Below are 18,032 nucleotides of genomic sequence, written 5' to 3'. Positions count from 1 at the left end.
TAGTTGTCACACGATTTTTTCCAGATGAGATAGTAAATCTGGTTTTCCAAAGCGGCATCAATCTCTCTATGCACCCAACTATTTGCGGATGAACCTTTAAGCGTTCCAAAAGACAGATGATAAGTCTATGGGAGTTTGAATCGAAAGCTTTCCGGTAATCAATCCAGGCCATCAATAGGTCACACTGGTAGGATGCTGCAGCTTCGCAGGCTCATCTATCGATGAGCAGGTTCTCCTGACATCCTGCTACGCCTTTCTTTGAGCCGAATTGTTCATACATTTCTTGTCACACAGGTTTAATTACCCGAACAATTCTATCATTTAGGATAGCTGTGAATATCACATTTGGCGAGAAAAAAAATTCTCTTTCATCACGACAACGCCCGAGTTCACACATGCTTCGTTTCAATGGCTAATATTGAAGAACTAAAATTCGAATTGGTCGAACACCCACCGTATTCACCAGATTTAGCCCCCAGTGACTTTTTCTTATTTCCAAACTTGAAAAAATGACTCGGTGGACAGAGATTTCCAGACAACGAAGACGTCATTGCCTCTGTAAGTGCTTATTTTAAGGAACTTCCGAAAACGCACTTTTCTAAAGGATTAAAAAAACTTGAAAATCGATTGACCAAGTGTATAGAGCTCCAAGGAGATTATGTTGAAAAATAAAAAAAAATTTACCCAAAAAAAATTGTTTTTATACTTCATTCTAAGGACTTATTGAACTACCCTCGTATGCATCTAGATGTCAAAATATAACACAGGGGAGTAGGCGTAACACGTGGCAGCGCAAACAGCCCTGCGCATGTCTACATGTTGCTCACGGGTTTCCATTCGTGGCAAACATTAACGAATTTTTAGACGTGGCTCGGAACTCCTCTGGTCACCAAACGCATAGGGTAATACCACTCCTTACTATGCCTTCGTGATTTTCCCTTTATAATTCATTTTGTGGGCTAAAATTATTAACGCCGCCAACCCTGTTTCTCAACATTAAGGCTTCATATATTTCGACATAATATGTTTAGTGCCTGTCGTTAAATAGATTGTTTTTGCTGAATAAAATTATTTTCTTTCGCTGAGTTCCTCCCACTTATGTAAAGGGGCCAACATTTAATTTACATAGAGTATGGACTTTTCTGAAAATAAATGCTAAAAGTAAATACTATTATATTGAATTTTTAGATTGTACTCGGTTTATATGCTACTTGATTGCGAATGAATAATTTTATTATATAGGTTCAACCATGGAGGCTGGTTGTTGGTAGAATTGGACGTATAGGTCATGGCGAATTAAAAGGCTGGAGTTGGCTGCTTTCACGAAAGGCTCTTCTTAAAGCTTCAAAACACCTGAAAGAAATATGTGGCCAATGCAGTCTGCTATACCCTACTGCCGCTCCGTGTGTTCTTAGTGCGTGCTTGGTATCACTGGAACCGGACTCCACTCTTCGACTAATGGCTGATCAATTTACCCCTGACGAAAGATTTAGTCAGGCTTCTGTCAACTGCCAATTATCTACACCGCAGGACGTCACGTGTACCCACATACTGGTATTTCCGACTTCAGCCACTACACAAGTACGTTAACTTGTTTATTAAAAAAATCACTATAAAATTACAATAGAAAGATTTGGAAGATCACGATCAAATTCAGTCCATAATATTGTATCCACCGCATAAATCTGTTTTACTTTGATAGCACCAATTTACAAAAAATGTATCCGCTGTACTGTTTTAACTGCCATTTTAAATAAATATAATGTCAAACTTAAATGCAATCACCGAAGAAAGCAAGAAACTTATTTAACGAAAATTGCCTTTTTACGCGCGGCTCTTCCAAAATATAAGCTTAAAAACTTTACTTTATAATTTTAATTTATATTTAAATTGACAATACGTGATGCCAAATTTTTGTTCATATTTATGCGAAAATTCGATGCCTCTTTCAAAAAAATTTGGCCCTGTGATTTAAAAAAAATGGGTGCGAATGTACTCTACAACCCAATGTGTGCGTTATCTTAAATGACCAATACAAATAGTACATTTAAACATGTTTGCTTATGGTTTTAGTCATCGCAAACAGCGTTTCAAGAACAACACATTAATGGGCCTGAACTTGGAGATGAAGAACTTTTTTCAGCGCTCAATGACGACATGCCAGAAGGAATGGAAGGAATGGGAGACTTCAACGATATATTTAATGTTTGGCCTGAAGCTGGTGCTGGCGGAGGTCAAAGTCCTAGTGGTAGTCCACATCGCCGAGAAGAATCTCCACTCGGTGGTGATGCAGGTGGCTCTGGCCTTGGAAATCATGATGGACCTGGTAGTCCATTTCAGTGCAATACTCCAAGAGTAAGACGAAACCCTGAAAATATTGTTTTAGTAGCAAATGATACATACTATTATTGTACGAATATTTATTTTTTAGATAACTGTGTCAGAACAAACTGAAGAAGTAGGCACACTTCTTCAGCAGCCTTTGGCCCTTGGTTACTTAGTATCTACGGCACCAACTGGTAGGATGCCTCCTTGGTTCTGGGCAGCGTGCCCTCATCTTGAAGGCGTTTGTCCAGTGTTTTTGAAAAATGCGCTACATCTGCATAGTCCAGCCATTCAACAGAATAGTGATGATTTATTGCAACAACAAAGTGCGCTCACTGCTCATCCTCTTGACTCGCAGTATACCACCGATGTGTTGAGGTTTCGTATTCTTACTTTTATACATATTGTGGCCTAATATTTCATATCCCATCCGAAATAATTAGATTGAAGCCTTCTTTAACATTAAAAAGTATAAATAAGAAGCATAAACAATTTCATGGGGGGGGGCGTGTTGCCAATTAATAACCCCCTCGAAGCCTAGGAATCATGTAACTGAATCTTTCTCACCAACTCATCACCAGAGTGGGAGTCAACTGTTAGCAAAGGACCTGGTACCTTTCAGGCATAATTGTTCAAATTTCAAAGTCAACTCTGATTATCCTAGCTTTTACAAGCTAAATTCAAATTAGAAAGCAGATACAAAAATACAGTAAACTTTCATCTATTCTGACAATCACCTAGTCGAAAGTTAACCTATTTTATATACCATATACACGCTTATTTTGAATTGCGCAGTTTCATCACCTCCCACCACAGCCCCTGTACGGGCTGTAGTAGGGCAGGCCTGTGGCAGCGACTAACCAATTTAAAAAAAAAGAGGCTAAAAGAGCGGGAAGTATAAATTGAGTATTTTAATATATCGTAATGAAAATGCAGACAACTGCTTCGAGAAAATCAGTTTTCTCAGTCACGTTACATTCTTTTGTCGATTAAAGACTTCTTCAACTGCGCAAATCGGGGCCGTCTAAACGCAATCTCCTCATATGGGTCTCCGCGCATTCCGCCTTTCCACTATGCTGCTGCTGTATTTCAGGCAAGAGTCGCAACAGTCTTTTGCCTCTTGGGCTGAGAAACTGTGTGGGACAGAAATTTTAGGAATTCCTAAACCGCAGTTGCTACACTCGGACTCTGGTGTATTTATCTGTATCATTATTGGTATTATTTATTAAATTATTTATTTTTATCAAGCAAAGTGATTGGCTGCCCTGTTCTTGTATCGATCAGTATTCTGTAATCAACTTTCTTAACTGCGTATGAGCCGAAAAGCGCGGGTCTATTTTAAATCAATAAATAATATCAATAAAGATACAGATAAATACATGAGAGCCCGAGTGGAGCAACTGCGGTTTAGGAATTCCTAAAATTGCTGGGACACGCAGTTTCTCAGCCCAAGAGGTGAAAGGCTGTTGCGACTCTTGTCTAAAATACAGCAGCAGCGTAGAGGAAAGGCTGGAGACTCCCATGGGGAGATTGTGTTTAGACGGCCCCCATTTGCGCAGCTGAAAAAGTCGCGGGCCTGTCGCCCGCGATATATACATATATATATAGTGAAACTCTTTAGTATCCCCCCCCCCCCTCCCCCCTTCTATAGCGGAGCAGGTTACAATGAGTTAGTTGCCACCCACTGTCAGTCCCGAAATCTTATAGTTACTTGTCTTTTGTCAGAATTTATGACAAATCTTGTCCACCACAACACCATAAGGTCTTTCATAAATCTCACTATTTTTTACGCCCCTCCAGGCACTCAAAGAACTTGGTAAGTAGCTCATGGTTCGTGTTATCAAATTCTTAAGGTAGTTAAACCAAGCCATTGACAGATTGCGTCGATACCTGGTGGAATCCTGGGCATCCTGGTCACACCTGTCTATTAATAGGTTATCCCTGCAATCTGCCAGCCCTCTCTTGCATCCGCGTTTTTCAACTATTGTCCTCCATACCGGCTCGATGGACGTTAATATCCTCTCTTAGAGGATGCCAGTAAATAGCTTGTAGCTGGTGTTTAAACAATTTGTGGGCCGGTAGTTCTTTTGACTTGATTAGTCTACAGTCTTAGGGATCAGTATCCTGCGAAGTATGTAACAAGTAAGAATGTAAAAGGAGTAGTGACGCCATTCGATACGAGACTGTCTCGATATCGTATCGAAAAATCTGGGTTTTGTCTTGTATCGGAATCGGTTTCCAAGGCTCCAGTCTCTGTTTTGTCTTGTATCGTTTTGGTATCTGAGGACCGATATATCGATCGTATCGTCTCGGGATTCTGAGACCAGATAGCCAGATGGTCTCCAACGGAACAACAGTAGAGGTGGACGGCGTCCAATTTCAACTACCTGAGTACCAAGAACCTTTCCTTTAATTCAGTCTGAACTTTCAAATGAACGAAATATCTTTTCCCCATTTCTATTTTGTCTAGAAATATTTTTTAACCGGAGATAAAAATATACATTGTATGTTTCTTTTATAACTAAATTATTTCCAATGTAATAAAAAATTCTATTTTTCACTGTTTCTAGATTAGAAAGTAATTACTGGAAAATTTAATTAATTTTAATGTTAAGAAATTCAAGCATATTTCCTTTTAGATGTTTAAGCTTCAAAACTTCTAAAATTCCCACATTTCTCTTAAACCAGCTCAAGTTTTTTTTAAGTTTAAAAAACTTTCCAAATTGCAAAAATTGAATTTTTTCATCATTAAAAGATGAAGCAAGTATCCTATTCCGAGCTAAAGTATTACTTAACTTAGGCCACTACAGCTTTATTACCAAAAGTTATCCATGTGCGATGAAGTGGATGTTGAAGTTGATAATTGCAAAGTGACACTACTGAAATTAGAGCAGGCTCGACTGCTAATTGCTATAAAAAATTTAATGTTTCAGTTTCATAAAATGGAAAAAATTGCTCCTCTGATATAAACCTTGTGCATAGGTGTAAATGAAGTTTAATGTCAAATACTTAGCTAATTCCGAGAACAACTACCGAGAATAACTCCCGCGAATTTGGAGATAAAAATTGTATGGGCCTTCAAAATCGGCTTTGATAGCGTTTCAAAATGTATTTTTCAATTTTTTACATAAATAAAAACTTATTCCCGAGATATGGGTATGTTGAATGTCAATAACAAAAAAATTGCATCTAAAAAATTAATTTTCCCGATAAACGCAAAGTTGAAGATCCTGATATCACAGTATGAATGACATGTTTTTCCTAACAACCTTCAAAATTAAGAAAATATATAATATTTCGAAACAATTTTTTTACCACAATTAGCAATTAATTTTTAATACATTTTTTACGCAATAAACGCATTTTTGATCAATAAAATTTTCCGAAAAATGTGAATTTCTTATTTTTGTTTTGATAATTAGAATATTCACAATTTTATGACTAAATTTTTCTACACATTTTTAAATAATTGTCAAGATAATAATAAAATATAAGTAAATTAAAAAACTTAAAGGAAGTTAAATTGTATATGATTACCAAAGAAATACATCTTCTAATAATAAGCTATTATACATATTAAAATAAAATAGAACAATATAATTAGCATTAGGAAAAACGTATTTATCAAAGAAAGGGCTGATTACTTTCAGAAAAGGGAGAGTTTTTTAATTTAAGTGGAAAATAATTTGTAGTACCGAATACACATTTCGAAGAAGTATTTATTTCCTTAAAGCTTTTAAACACTCACATTTTAGTTAAGAAAGAGATTCTTTGATATGAAAACCAGGATAATCAGTATTGTGATTTTAAAGTATAAGTATGATTTTCGAAATGTTCAAATTTATTCAGAACATTTTAAAGACAATTTCTTTATTTTATAGGATGTTAGAAAATCTGATAAATAATTAGCGTAAGTTTGATGTTTCAAAATTCAAGACTTTTTAGAAGTTTTGAAGAAATTATGAAATATTTTATATATTTTCGGAAACGTTTTCAAGCTTAAGAATATTTTTGATCTCCTAATTAATTTTAAAATTAGTGCATATCTTTTAAACTAACTTCAATTTTTCTAACAAATTGTGAAAAATTTTCAAAATTACAAAAGTTGTACATTTACGTTTCCACAAATCTTCCACACTTGTAGAATTATTTTTAAATCTTTTCAAATTTTCTTTAGGAATTAGTTGGCAGAAAAAACTATATAAAATTTTAATAGGAATTTTAAGAAAATATTTGTATTTTCTTAAAACCTTTCAAAATTCTTTACGAGTTTTTTACGAAATGTTAAAAAATGTACTTTTTTGATTAGAAAAATTATTTCATTCTCTTCAAATCATAAATAATCTTGAAATATTTTCAAAACGTCGAAACATTCTAAATATCTTTTAAAATAGTTCGAATTTTTTCTGAAAAAAAAAATCAGAAAAATTGAAAACATTACCTTAAAATCTTCCAGATTCTTTTTATAACAAGTTTCTGAATTTTAAAAAATATTTTTAAATCTTTTTAAGTATTATCTTCAAATTAATGTTTAAAAAAAAAAAGAATCATTTTCAATGTTACTAAGTAACTTAAGAAAATGGTTTATTCTCTTGAAATCTTTTAAAGCACGTGAAAAGTTTCTACATTTTTCGTTCACTAACTTTAAAACTGTACTTTTTGTTTAAAGTTCGTATTAGTCTTTTTAACTATCTCAAATTTTAAAAAAATTGAAAAAATTTCCAAAAATTACCTTGTAATCTTCCACATTAAACTACACTCTTAAACGTCCACTAATTATAAGATGACAAAACAGGCTACTAATTTTTCTTTTTTATAGATCATGATCATTGACAATAACAATTCCTTTCTAAAAATAGGTTTTTTTGTGTAAAATAGAAGTTGAGGAATATTTTTACGCCTCTTGATCAACAAATAAAATGTAAAAGGATTTATTTTAATATAAACTTTAGTTAAAAGAAAACAAACTTTTATCTGTCCATGTAAAAGATTTGATTTAAAAATTAAATTAAAAGAAGTTTGAGTTTGTTTGAATCCAACAAATCGGCATCTCAGTAAGCACTTTAAAATTTCTTCGGAAGTGCAAACTGTAGAGGCAGGGCCGAATTAAAAAACTATGCCGTAGCGGGTGAGCATCAAAAGTTACGCCTTTTTTCCGAACTAATGACTAAAATTATGCAATCTGCCATTGAATGTTGAAAGATGTTCAAGAATTTATGTAAATTGTAGAACTTTTGATTTCAGATAAGAACATTTACATCCATACGCACTCAAGTTAGATAGTTCATGATACAAAATAGCCGCGGAAAAATAACTCATTAACATTCAATCGATTCATGATTGGCTCTTGACTAGAAAATGAACATTTTTTTATTTAAAGAAAAATTCGGTTAGAAATTTGCCGCCCTTCGGCACTGCCCATGTTGCCCCTGCGGTAATTTCACGCCTGTGTAGAGTTTATATTTTTTGAAGATCTCATTCTTTTCTTTCATGGCTTAGTCCTTCGCAAGCTCCTCGCTTCGGCTTTTCTGTTACTTGCTGCCAGTCATACGGCCAACCGTACTGGTCGTCCCATTTTGTAATTTTGGCTCAGAATTCCGATACGAGACAAAACTTTTGGATATTTTTCCGATATGACATAAAACCAAACTACAAATCCGAGACTGGAAGGTGAGTATCGTATCGGCATCGTTCAGTACCGAAAAATATCGCTCAGCGGCATCACTAAGAACGAGATCATTCTATATGTATAGAATTTTAATAGATCAATATTTTGCATTTAAGTCAGACATGTTTGATCTGCCATTTTGTATTTGTAATTTTTTATGTCAAATTAGAAATCAGCGACCAAAAAACCCCTTAATACCAAGCTTCAGAGAAATATGTAAAATCTATGAAATTTCGGCCACCATATAGGATACGCCATTTATAATTTGTAACTCGTTACGTCAAATTTGAAATCAGAAACTCCAAAATTCTATTTAAACCAAGTTATTGAAAAATTCGACAAAAACTATGTTTGGTCACTTTTTGTGGATTCCGGCCTACTACATCATGCATTAGGGTGGTTTTTATTATGTAGGACAGACATGCCCAACCCGGGGAAATTTCCAGCGAGAACAGATGTTTCGGCAGGAACCCAGTCCCTACCATTTTTCCGGGAAAGCAGTGGTGGTGGAAGAGATGTCTCCTCTGTGACGTAACGCCGCTTCAGGCCTCGCCGTAGATAGGAACTATCTGTTGAGGTGCTTGGGGGCGACTAATATTTCAATCTAAAATTGTAATGGCAACTTGGATTTTAATTCTTTTATATCAGAATGTTTACATTTATTTTGAATGAATGTAATTGAAAAGAGAAGTTTTCAAAGTTTCCTTTGTTTACATTATTGAAAATTTTGTTTGGCTAAAACTTATGAAAGTCTAACATTGTACTAATATTATGCACAAGGTAAAAAGATAAATTATAGAATATTCTCATATTTTATTTCTATAGCTGATCTTTTTACCTTGTGCATATTTTTAGTACATTGTTAGACTTTCAAAAGTATCAGCTAACCAAAACTGTGAAATTAAAATATTCCACAATGTAAACAAAAAAAAGCATTTTAAAACTTATCTTTCCAATTACATTATTTGAAAACAAGTGTGAACATGCTTAAATGAAAGAGGTCCAATCCTAGCTACTATCACAATTTTATATTGAAAAGTTATTCGCCCCAGCACCCCCAAAAAGGGCCAATCTACGGCAAGACCTGTAGCGGCATCAAATCACAGAGGAGAAGCCTCTTCCACCACCACTGCTCTCCAGGGGATTCAATATAATAATATTTAAAGGTGCCCCTCCGTTTGGAAAATTTTCATGTAATTTACATAGGGAAAACTGAGTTAAACCTTGAAAATATGATAGCTTTATCAAATCTAAGCTAACTATGACATTCTCCTAGTGAGTGGCATTTGTTGTTACAATAAAAAAAGTGATCATGTGAAAAATTTTTAATTAAAAAAAATCATAATGGCGGTCATCTGAATTTTGAAAAAGTCGAATCTTGCTGCATTCCACAACTAAATGACGCTAAGGTTTCTCAAAAGACGAAGTTCATAATTAAAAATTAATTAGTAATTTTTGCCATAACAAATTTAGAAAAATTCAAAATGTAGGCAATCTCCATTTTTAAAAATTTTATAGAAATGAAAGCTTCTCTTGTATCCCCTAGGGGTTTACATTTTTCTTGTACCTTCTTCCCTATTTCTTTACACACATTCCACACACTTATTGGTAGGAGGGGGACCTACAGTTGAAAGTGGGTTCCGAACCACCAACAGATACAACTTTAAGTATTTAGAGAACCTTTTCTTTAGAGGTACTGGTCCGACAACTCTTCGGAGTTTGACAACTCCCTTGCTAGGCTAGTGTTCACCGCATTGTCCGCCGAGGCTGTGCCAGAGTGCGAGGCGGGAATCGAACCCGCAAGCCGACGGAGTGAGTACAAAGCCTACGCTTGAGCCCCCACGACCATCGTCCCACTCTTCTGAAAATTTTACGATTTCAGTATTTTCGAACAAAATTACGCTAAATTTAGTCAAGAGAAAATATATATCATTTAAAATCAATGACTAGTACGTGATGATAAATTTAAAAAAAAAATTACAAAATAGCGGCCATTTCAGTTTTTGACAAATTTTGTATTGTCCAACTAATGTACGAAAAATTTAGTCAAATTGCAGAGTGAGGAGCAGTATTATTTTAAACAATTTATTATATTCATATTTTAAATTCACCTTAAAATTTTGTTACGTTATCATACCAATTTTTGTGTACAAGTTTAGAGTAATTCAGTTGAAAAATACGACGAAGCGCAGCTGGAACGACAGTAGGGTTTTGCTAAAAAAAAAGTCATGGAATTCAGAACAAAGTTGCTTTAACTCGTCTACATGATGAATAACTCATGCACCAAAAACTTTGCAGTTTATTTTTGGTCCTTGTTCGAGGCCTTACAGCCCACTGTATACCCTAGAATGTTACATCGCTCCAATTTGTGCATTTAAAAAAATTAAATTTAACTAAATTTCGTAGAGTTTTTTGACATATGATTTTTCATTTGTTTCTAATAATTCTTTATTTAACAGCAAATTTGACTTTTCTTTGATAAAAGATCCGATTTTTTGACGACTACTTATATTTACGTAAAATGAAATCAGTAAAGAGACTCCTTACTAGTGCTCTGAGGTCATCATTCCATTAACACCATTGATAATAAGTTTGTGGGAAATAAATAATATCAGTTTTCTTTATTTCTTAGGGAAATCTTTTGCTAACGATACTTTACCAGCCAGCAGCTATGGTTTATTTTAGCAAAAATTTTATAAGAAAATTCACAACTTAACTATTTTCCAACAAATGGATGTTATTGTTTTTAGGAAATCGACTGCCCATGGCTCAGAAAGAACTCTTTTTATTTAGAGACTTTTTCAGTTGGCATAATTTGTTATTTATTTAAATAACTTTTATAAACAAATACAGATTTTCGTTTATTGTCAACCGACAGATTTCATTTTCTCAACGGAATTAACATTAATTAACTTCTGCATATACTATTTTGATGTTATTTTATCAATGATCCACAGTTTTTTAAATTAAAAAATTGACTAAAAAATCCTTTATTTCGTCATTTTTTACTTTAGATACAGTGCTCCTGCTTATGGATGTTTCGGTCTTTCAATATTCACTCCGTGTTTGTATTTTTTGTTATAAAATTTATTTAAGTAAATGACAAATGCTGTCGTCTGACAATGTCTTCTAATAAATAAGGTCCTTTTCTGAGTTAATAGCAGTCATTAACCCCCTACCGCCCTTAAAACTTCCTTTTTTTTCCTGAATTTTGAGATATTTAGGCATATTATTCCTATGGCGGAGTGTATACAAAATTAAAATTCTAGCTCATTGCCGTCCTGACTTTCATGTAAATCCTTGCGTTAAAAATCGCTGTTCGTCTCAAAGTCATATTTAAAAAAACTCAAGTCTTCCAAACGTTACATATATGTCACTATGGGCGGTAGAGGGTTAATTTACTAAAACAAAACATCCATTTTTTGATAAGCAGTTGAATTGTGAATTTATAAAAAAGAGAGTTATTATGTATTGATGAAGTGTCGTAAGCGAAAGATTTTCACAAGTTATTTAAAATTAATTACATTGAAAAAACTAAATCTGCCATTTGAAAAATGACGAAAGTTCGTATCAAATTTGTTTTAAAAATTAGCAATTGTTTATCAATTTTATTAAAGGACCCAAGTATTAAGAGCGGGAAATGCCTAAGATATGCATTTCTTTATTAAAATTGGTTATAAAGTCAAACATTATTATGGATTTAAAAAAATTGTAACTGATAATTGTTTTTACGTATATTAGGAACGAAAAATTGAAAAATAAAGTCTCCAAGTATTTTTATCTTGAAGTAGAACTTTCATTTCATTTTTTAATGTCATAAACACTTGGTATTATTTGTACGAATTGTCATTACTGATTTCACGATGTTTTAACTCAAATACAATCAGGTAAAGGAAATTTAATCGTTTATAAAAACATAATGTTCGAAATGTCAAACTTTGTTTTTAAATACAAAATTAATCTAAAAATCGGCTCGCACGATTTTAATATAAATTTGATTAATTTCTATTTTAAGAATTCTTAAATAAGATTAAAATCGTAAGCTCTAGAATCATTTAGTCAGAAAAACTTGTTCGGTTCCACTGTGCAACGATGCAGCAAAAAATTTGTGAGCCTCGACGAAGCGGATCGACCCAAAGATGTCTGCTTTCTGCATTCTCAGTGGAATCGTTTCGACATATTTTTGCCATGCGGGAATACTCTGCAAGATACGAACCAGTGAAAGATTGGCATCCCCGAGAGCAACGATGATCAGGTGGATCAACTTCACACAATACTGTAACTAAAATTATCGCAACTCTCTCTAGGCCAGGTAACGAAGGATTTTAAATGGAAATAATTTATAACAACTTTATTATCAAGAGCTTTCTTAGGGGGTCTTGAAACATCTCCCAAAATTCAGTTAATTGGGGGGGGGGCTCGATCCGCCATCTTCCAACATGGCGGCTCATTTCATGTTTTTGGATCTTCCTTGGAAACTGCTGTCTATAGAGCAAGAGCCAGACTTGTCAACGCACTGATCGCTCGGAAATTCACACGACCCATTCATGCTAATGACAACAGCAGCGCGAGCTTGGCAAGTGTTGCGCTTAGCCCCGCCAGTTCTCGGGATTGACAACAATCTCGTGTTCATTTTCAATAGAGCGTGACGTCAAAGAGCTCTAACGTTGAGTGACAACCGCGCTTGACGTTCGACTTATTCGCCACAGTACCAAAAGCTGAAAGTATTAAGGGAAAACGTGACATGATCAAATGTACTTTGCTGGCTTAATAATTTGGGTATCTTTAGGCGATTCATACATGGTGAAACAATAGTTTTAAAATGATCAAGCAAGCCGGAAAGTTCACTGATATTACCTGATACAAATATATGTAATAAATTTATTTTTCTGATTTTCTTTCTCATTGAATAATAGCATTCAGAAATAGATGTTTTATCATTTAATCGGAAATTTAGAAAAGAGAAATTTGTACAAGTTTTTAAAACTTTAAGAGACTTTTCCAATTAAATTTTTAGATTTCAGTTGTTCATAATAAAATTCAACTTTTAATCACTTTTTTAGTGAAAGAACTGGCAAAGTGTTCTCAGATCATTTTAATTTTCGAAATACAATTTAAAGAAAATATTTTCGAACAGAACTTTCAAATTAGAATGGAACTTTTTACGGCTGGGAATATAAAATTAAAAGTCATAAAAGTACATGAATGTTAGGTAAGGTAGAATTTGAACTTAACAAAATTTGTTTCTTTATGGGCGAAAGTACCATGTGTCATAATCCTTTACATTTATCAAATGTATTATCAACGCATAAATACAGTTACTCTTCACATAAGTATTAACCTTATTAATCCAAGTCGCTTACTTATCATTGTTTCAGCCATAAAAAAAGTAAAAAGGTTTTTGAGGTTAAATGTGATGAAAAGTTATATACTCTGATGTTATAAACAATTACGATGTGCATATTCAGGTTCATTCATCTCAATCAGCTGATGCTGCTCATAGCGCAGTTGGTATATTACAGCGAATGAGTCGAGCGACAAGCGCAGTTGTCACTAAACGTTAAAGCTATTTGACATAAAGCGCTATTGAAAATTAAAACAAGAGATTTTTGCCAATCCCAAGAACGGGCCGTGCTAAGTGCAACACTTACCAAGCTCGCGCTACTGTTGCCATTAGCATGAGCGGCTCCTGCCAATTTACGAGCGGGCAGTGCGTTGAAAATTTGTTTGATAATTTGCAACGCTTAATATGAAGAAGTTACTTCCATTTCTCGAAGTAGGGACTTTTTTATTAACCTTTCTCATGTCTTAACAACGTATCTGCAAATTTTCGAAATTCTTAAATAATTTTTTTGTAATAACGATGTATATACTGCAGGCCCACCTTTTTCATCAAACGGTAGTAAACATAATGCACCCATGGTAAATAATCTTAACTCTTTCCATATGCCTGGCGCACTTCAGACTGCAATTTCCCAGGGCATGAATAAACTACGGTCACGTAGCCACAGGCGACTATCGGCGTCCCTCTTCCGCCAAGGCAAATACATGAGTGCAAGCGAAAGAGTAATGGGCTTGTTAGTACAGTCAACCACAGTAATTTCTATTTTTGTACGAAGCATTCCAAAGGTGCTCCATTGATCGTATCAAAATTCAGTAATATTCAGATTAAAATTGAGCCTATAATCAAGCTATACTATCTCTTCCCCCTAAAAAAGAAGAAAAAAAGGAAATCATTAGTTTTCAATTTGGAAAAAAAATAAAAAGGATAAAAGAAAAATAAGAAGGCAACCAACCAAATCTCCTTCCTTCTCTTTTTTATTTCTTTCATCCTTTTCATTCCTACACTCATCAAATAATAATCAGAAATATTTGTAAAAAATAATCATCAACGTTTCGGCACACATACAGCATCCTTATCAAGGCAAAAAAAATATAAATAATCTACAATAAAATAAAATAAAATGTGTTGCCAGCAGGAACAGCACCACTGCCATGAATGCTTTTCACTGACAACTAAGAATCAAGTGAAAGTTTAAAAGGCCAATCAAATTCACGAGAAGAATTCCTGAAAATAGAATCAAGAATCTAACAACCAAATTTTGGCAACCACCACAAAATGTTCCCACTGCAATTTGAAAAAAAGGAACGTTCTGCCTCTCTCCTCCTCCTAAAAAAAAAAGAAAGATAAAAAAGGAAATCGTTAGTTTTCAATTTGAAAACAAAAATAAAAAGGAGGAAAGAAAAATAAGAAGGCAAGCAACCAAATCCCCTTCCTTCTCTTTTTTATTTATATTTTTCGTCCTTTTTATTCCTACCATTATCAAATTACAATTAGAAATATTTGTAAAAAATAATCACCAGCGTTTCAGCACTCGTACAGCACCCTTATCAAGGAAAAAATATATATAAATAATATACAATAAAATAAAAAGAAAATAAAATATATATATACGAAAAATAAAAAAAATGAAAACTAAATTAAATAAAAATTAAAATAAAATTAAAGTAAAATGTGTTGCCGACAGGAACAGCACCACTACCACGAATGCTCTTTCATTGACAGCTGAGAGTCAAATGAAAGTTTAAAAGGCAAATCGGCCATAAACAAACCTGACATAAACATGACCTCCAATCCAAGTCAACTAAATTAAAATTTAGGATATTTAAATGAAATTAAAATCCAGTTCCAACCCCTCTTTTAACGTCCAATAATCAAATTGATGAGAAGAATTCCTGAAAATAGAATCAAGAAACTAACGACTAAATTTGGACAACCGCCACAAAATGTTCCCACTTCAATCTGAAAAACAAAAAAGGACTTTTTTTTGTCTTTTCCTAAAAGACAAAAAAAAAAGGAAATCGTTAGTTTTCAATTTGAAAAAAAAATAAATAAAAAGGAGGAAAGAAAAATGAGAAGGCAACCAACCAAGTCATGCTAATGTCAGGTTTGTTCATGCGTGATTTGCCTTTAAACTTTCACTTGATTCTCAGTTGTCAGTGAGAGAGCATTCGTGACAGTGATGCTGTTACTGCTGGCAAAACATTTTTATTTTATTTGTATTTTATATTTTTTTATTATTTTAAGTTTTATTTCATTTTTATTATGTTATATTTATTTTAATTTTTAATTTTCTTCTCTTTATATTTTTTTGCCTTGATAAAGGTGCTGTATGAGTGCCGAAACGTTGGTGATTATTTGTTACAAATATTTCTGATTGTGATTTGATAATGGTAGGAATAAGAAGGACGAAAAATATAAATAAAAAAGAGAAGGAAGGGGATTTGGTTTGTTGCCTTCTCATTATTCTTTCCTCCTTTTTATTTTTTTTCCAAATTGAAAACTAACGATTTCCTTTTTTTTTCTTCTTTTTTAGGGGAAGAGAGAGGGGGGAACGTTCCTTTTTTGTTTTTCAGATTGCAGTGGGAATATTTTGTGGTGGTTGTCTACATTTTGTCGTTAGATTCTTGATTCTATTTTCAGGAATTCTTCTCATCAATTTGATTATTGGACGTTAAAACAGGGATTGGAATTGGATTTTAATTTCATTTAAATATCCTAAATTTTAAAATCATCATATATCATAAGATTAAAATGAAGCTTATAATCAAGCTCTACAGTGAATTTGAACCTTTTTTCAACACGCCTTCAAAATACTTCTTGCTTTATATCTACTGTTGTACATATAGAAAGTCATTTGTAAAGTAGTAATTTCGAGGATAATCTGATAGAAACAGAAAATTATTAACAATTCATGTTAATACTTCAAGGGGAATAATATAAAATAACATTTTTTGTATTTTCTTTCTTCACGCGCTAACATTTCACCCCTATTAAACGCATTTTCTGTATCAGAAAAAAAATCATATCATGACTGATTTTTGCACGAAAAATTTCAAAGATGCTCCAATTATCGTATAAAAATTCAGTAATAATCAGATTTAAATTGAGCTTATAATCAAGATCTAAAGTAAACAAAGAAATAAAACGAATTTTGAACTATGTATATCTGTCCATATTCAACTAGAGAGAAGACCTTTAACCAAAAAAACTAATTTTTCTCAAAGTTTTTCTCCTTATTACCTTAGTATTTTCATTTACAATAACAACTATTTAGCTAGAATACTTCAATGTGCATATAAAAAATTAATTTTTAAATTAAAAACGACATTTCAAGCGAAGAAAGGCATTTACAGCTAAAATAATTAACCTTCGACATATAAATGCTTTTTAATTAACTGAAATAAAAGTGATAGAAATAGAAATAAAAGGCAAATAATTTATTGACTAAAAAATCATATCACGAAAGGTCTATAAGAAGAGAAAAAGAATATAATGTATTTTTTAATTAAAAAATAATAATTTCTAAAAGTATTGTTCCTGCCAGCAATACCACAAATTTCATGAAAAAGTTTTCAAAGTGTTTTTTTTTTACAAAATGTAAATTTATGATTGTAAGTTAGAATGGGGTTTGTTGCTTCGTTAATAAGAAATATTACTTATTGTATGAACGAAGAAATACTCCTTTATTATTTTACATTTATTCAAAAAGTTTTAGGATGAGGAATATGATCAATAGAAGGTTGCCCAAAATAAATATAAACCAGATTGCAGACAATTTGTTCAAAACTATGCACCTTTTGCACAATACACTTTAAATCTATGTACAATTTTGTATTACTTCCATGTTAAATTTCACTTTAGAGCTTGATTATAAGCTTAATTTTAATCTGATTATTACTGAATTTTGATATGATTATTGGAGCGCCTTTGGAATGCTTTGTGCAAAAATCAGTAATAATATGATATTTTTATGATACAAAAAACGCATTTAATAGACGTGAAATGTTAGCGGGAGAAGAAAGTTTCTCTTATAAAAATAGAAATTACTGTGCTTGTCTGTACTAACAAGTCCGTTACTTTCTCGCCTGCACTCACGTTTCGCTTTGGCGAAAAAGGGACGCCGATAGTCGCCTGTGGCTACGTGACCGTGGTCGATTCATGCCCTGGGAAATTCAGTTTAAAGGGCACCAGGCATATGGAAGGAGTTGAGATTATTCACGAGGGGTGCATTATGTTTTCTACCTTTTGAAAAAAAGTTGGCCTGCAGTGAATACATCGTTATTTTTTTACCCCCAAGGCTCAACTCGGATTTTTCGAGAGTTTGGCATAGATTTAGAAAAAGGCCGTCTTAAATATCAATCTTTTTTTTAATTTCGAAAATTTACAGATGCGTTCTTAAGACATGAGGTAGGTAAATGACAGTGTCCCTACTTCGAGAAACAGAAACAACTTTTCTAAAATTTTTATATTTTTTCAATTTTTCGGAAAAACTATTCACTTTATGGCAATGTTTTATATAACCTTTTTTACTCAGAAAAAAATTTAGAGTTTCTTATTATCTAACTATTTTTGCGCTAAAAACAGCCATTTCCAAGGAAAATCCAAAAACATGAAATAAGCCGTTTCACGACCCCTTAAGGAAGCTTCTGGACAACTAAGTTGATTGTTATAAATCATTTCCATTTAAGCCTCCTC

The 18,032-nt window shown here is 33.1% G+C and overlaps 1 protein-coding gene across 1 annotated transcript in view; it reads left to right on the top strand.

Annotated features, from left to right (window-relative positions):
- Positions 1-2,740, top strand: part of LOC117181326 (mediator of RNA polymerase II transcription subunit 13) — a 173,597-nt gene extending 170,857 nt beyond the window's left edge. The window contains exons 14-16 of the mRNA XM_033373886.1: positions 1,243-1,581; positions 2,074-2,355; positions 2,432-2,740. Of these exons, the coding sequence (XP_033229777.1) occupies positions 1,243-1,581; positions 2,074-2,355; positions 2,432-2,740 (930 nt within the window). The remainder of the gene's footprint in view (positions 1-1,242; positions 1,582-2,073; positions 2,356-2,431) is intronic.
- The last annotated feature ends 15,292 nt before the right edge of the window (positions 2,741-18,032 follow it).

This window comes from Belonocnema kinseyi, chromosome 10 (genome assembly GCF_010883055.1).
Source record: "Belonocnema kinseyi isolate 2016_QV_RU_SX_M_011 chromosome 10, B_treatae_v1, whole genome shotgun sequence".
NCBI lineage: Eukaryota > Metazoa > Arthropoda > Insecta > Hymenoptera > Cynipidae > Belonocnema > Belonocnema kinseyi.
This window is presented reverse-complemented; position numbering and strand designations above follow the sequence as displayed.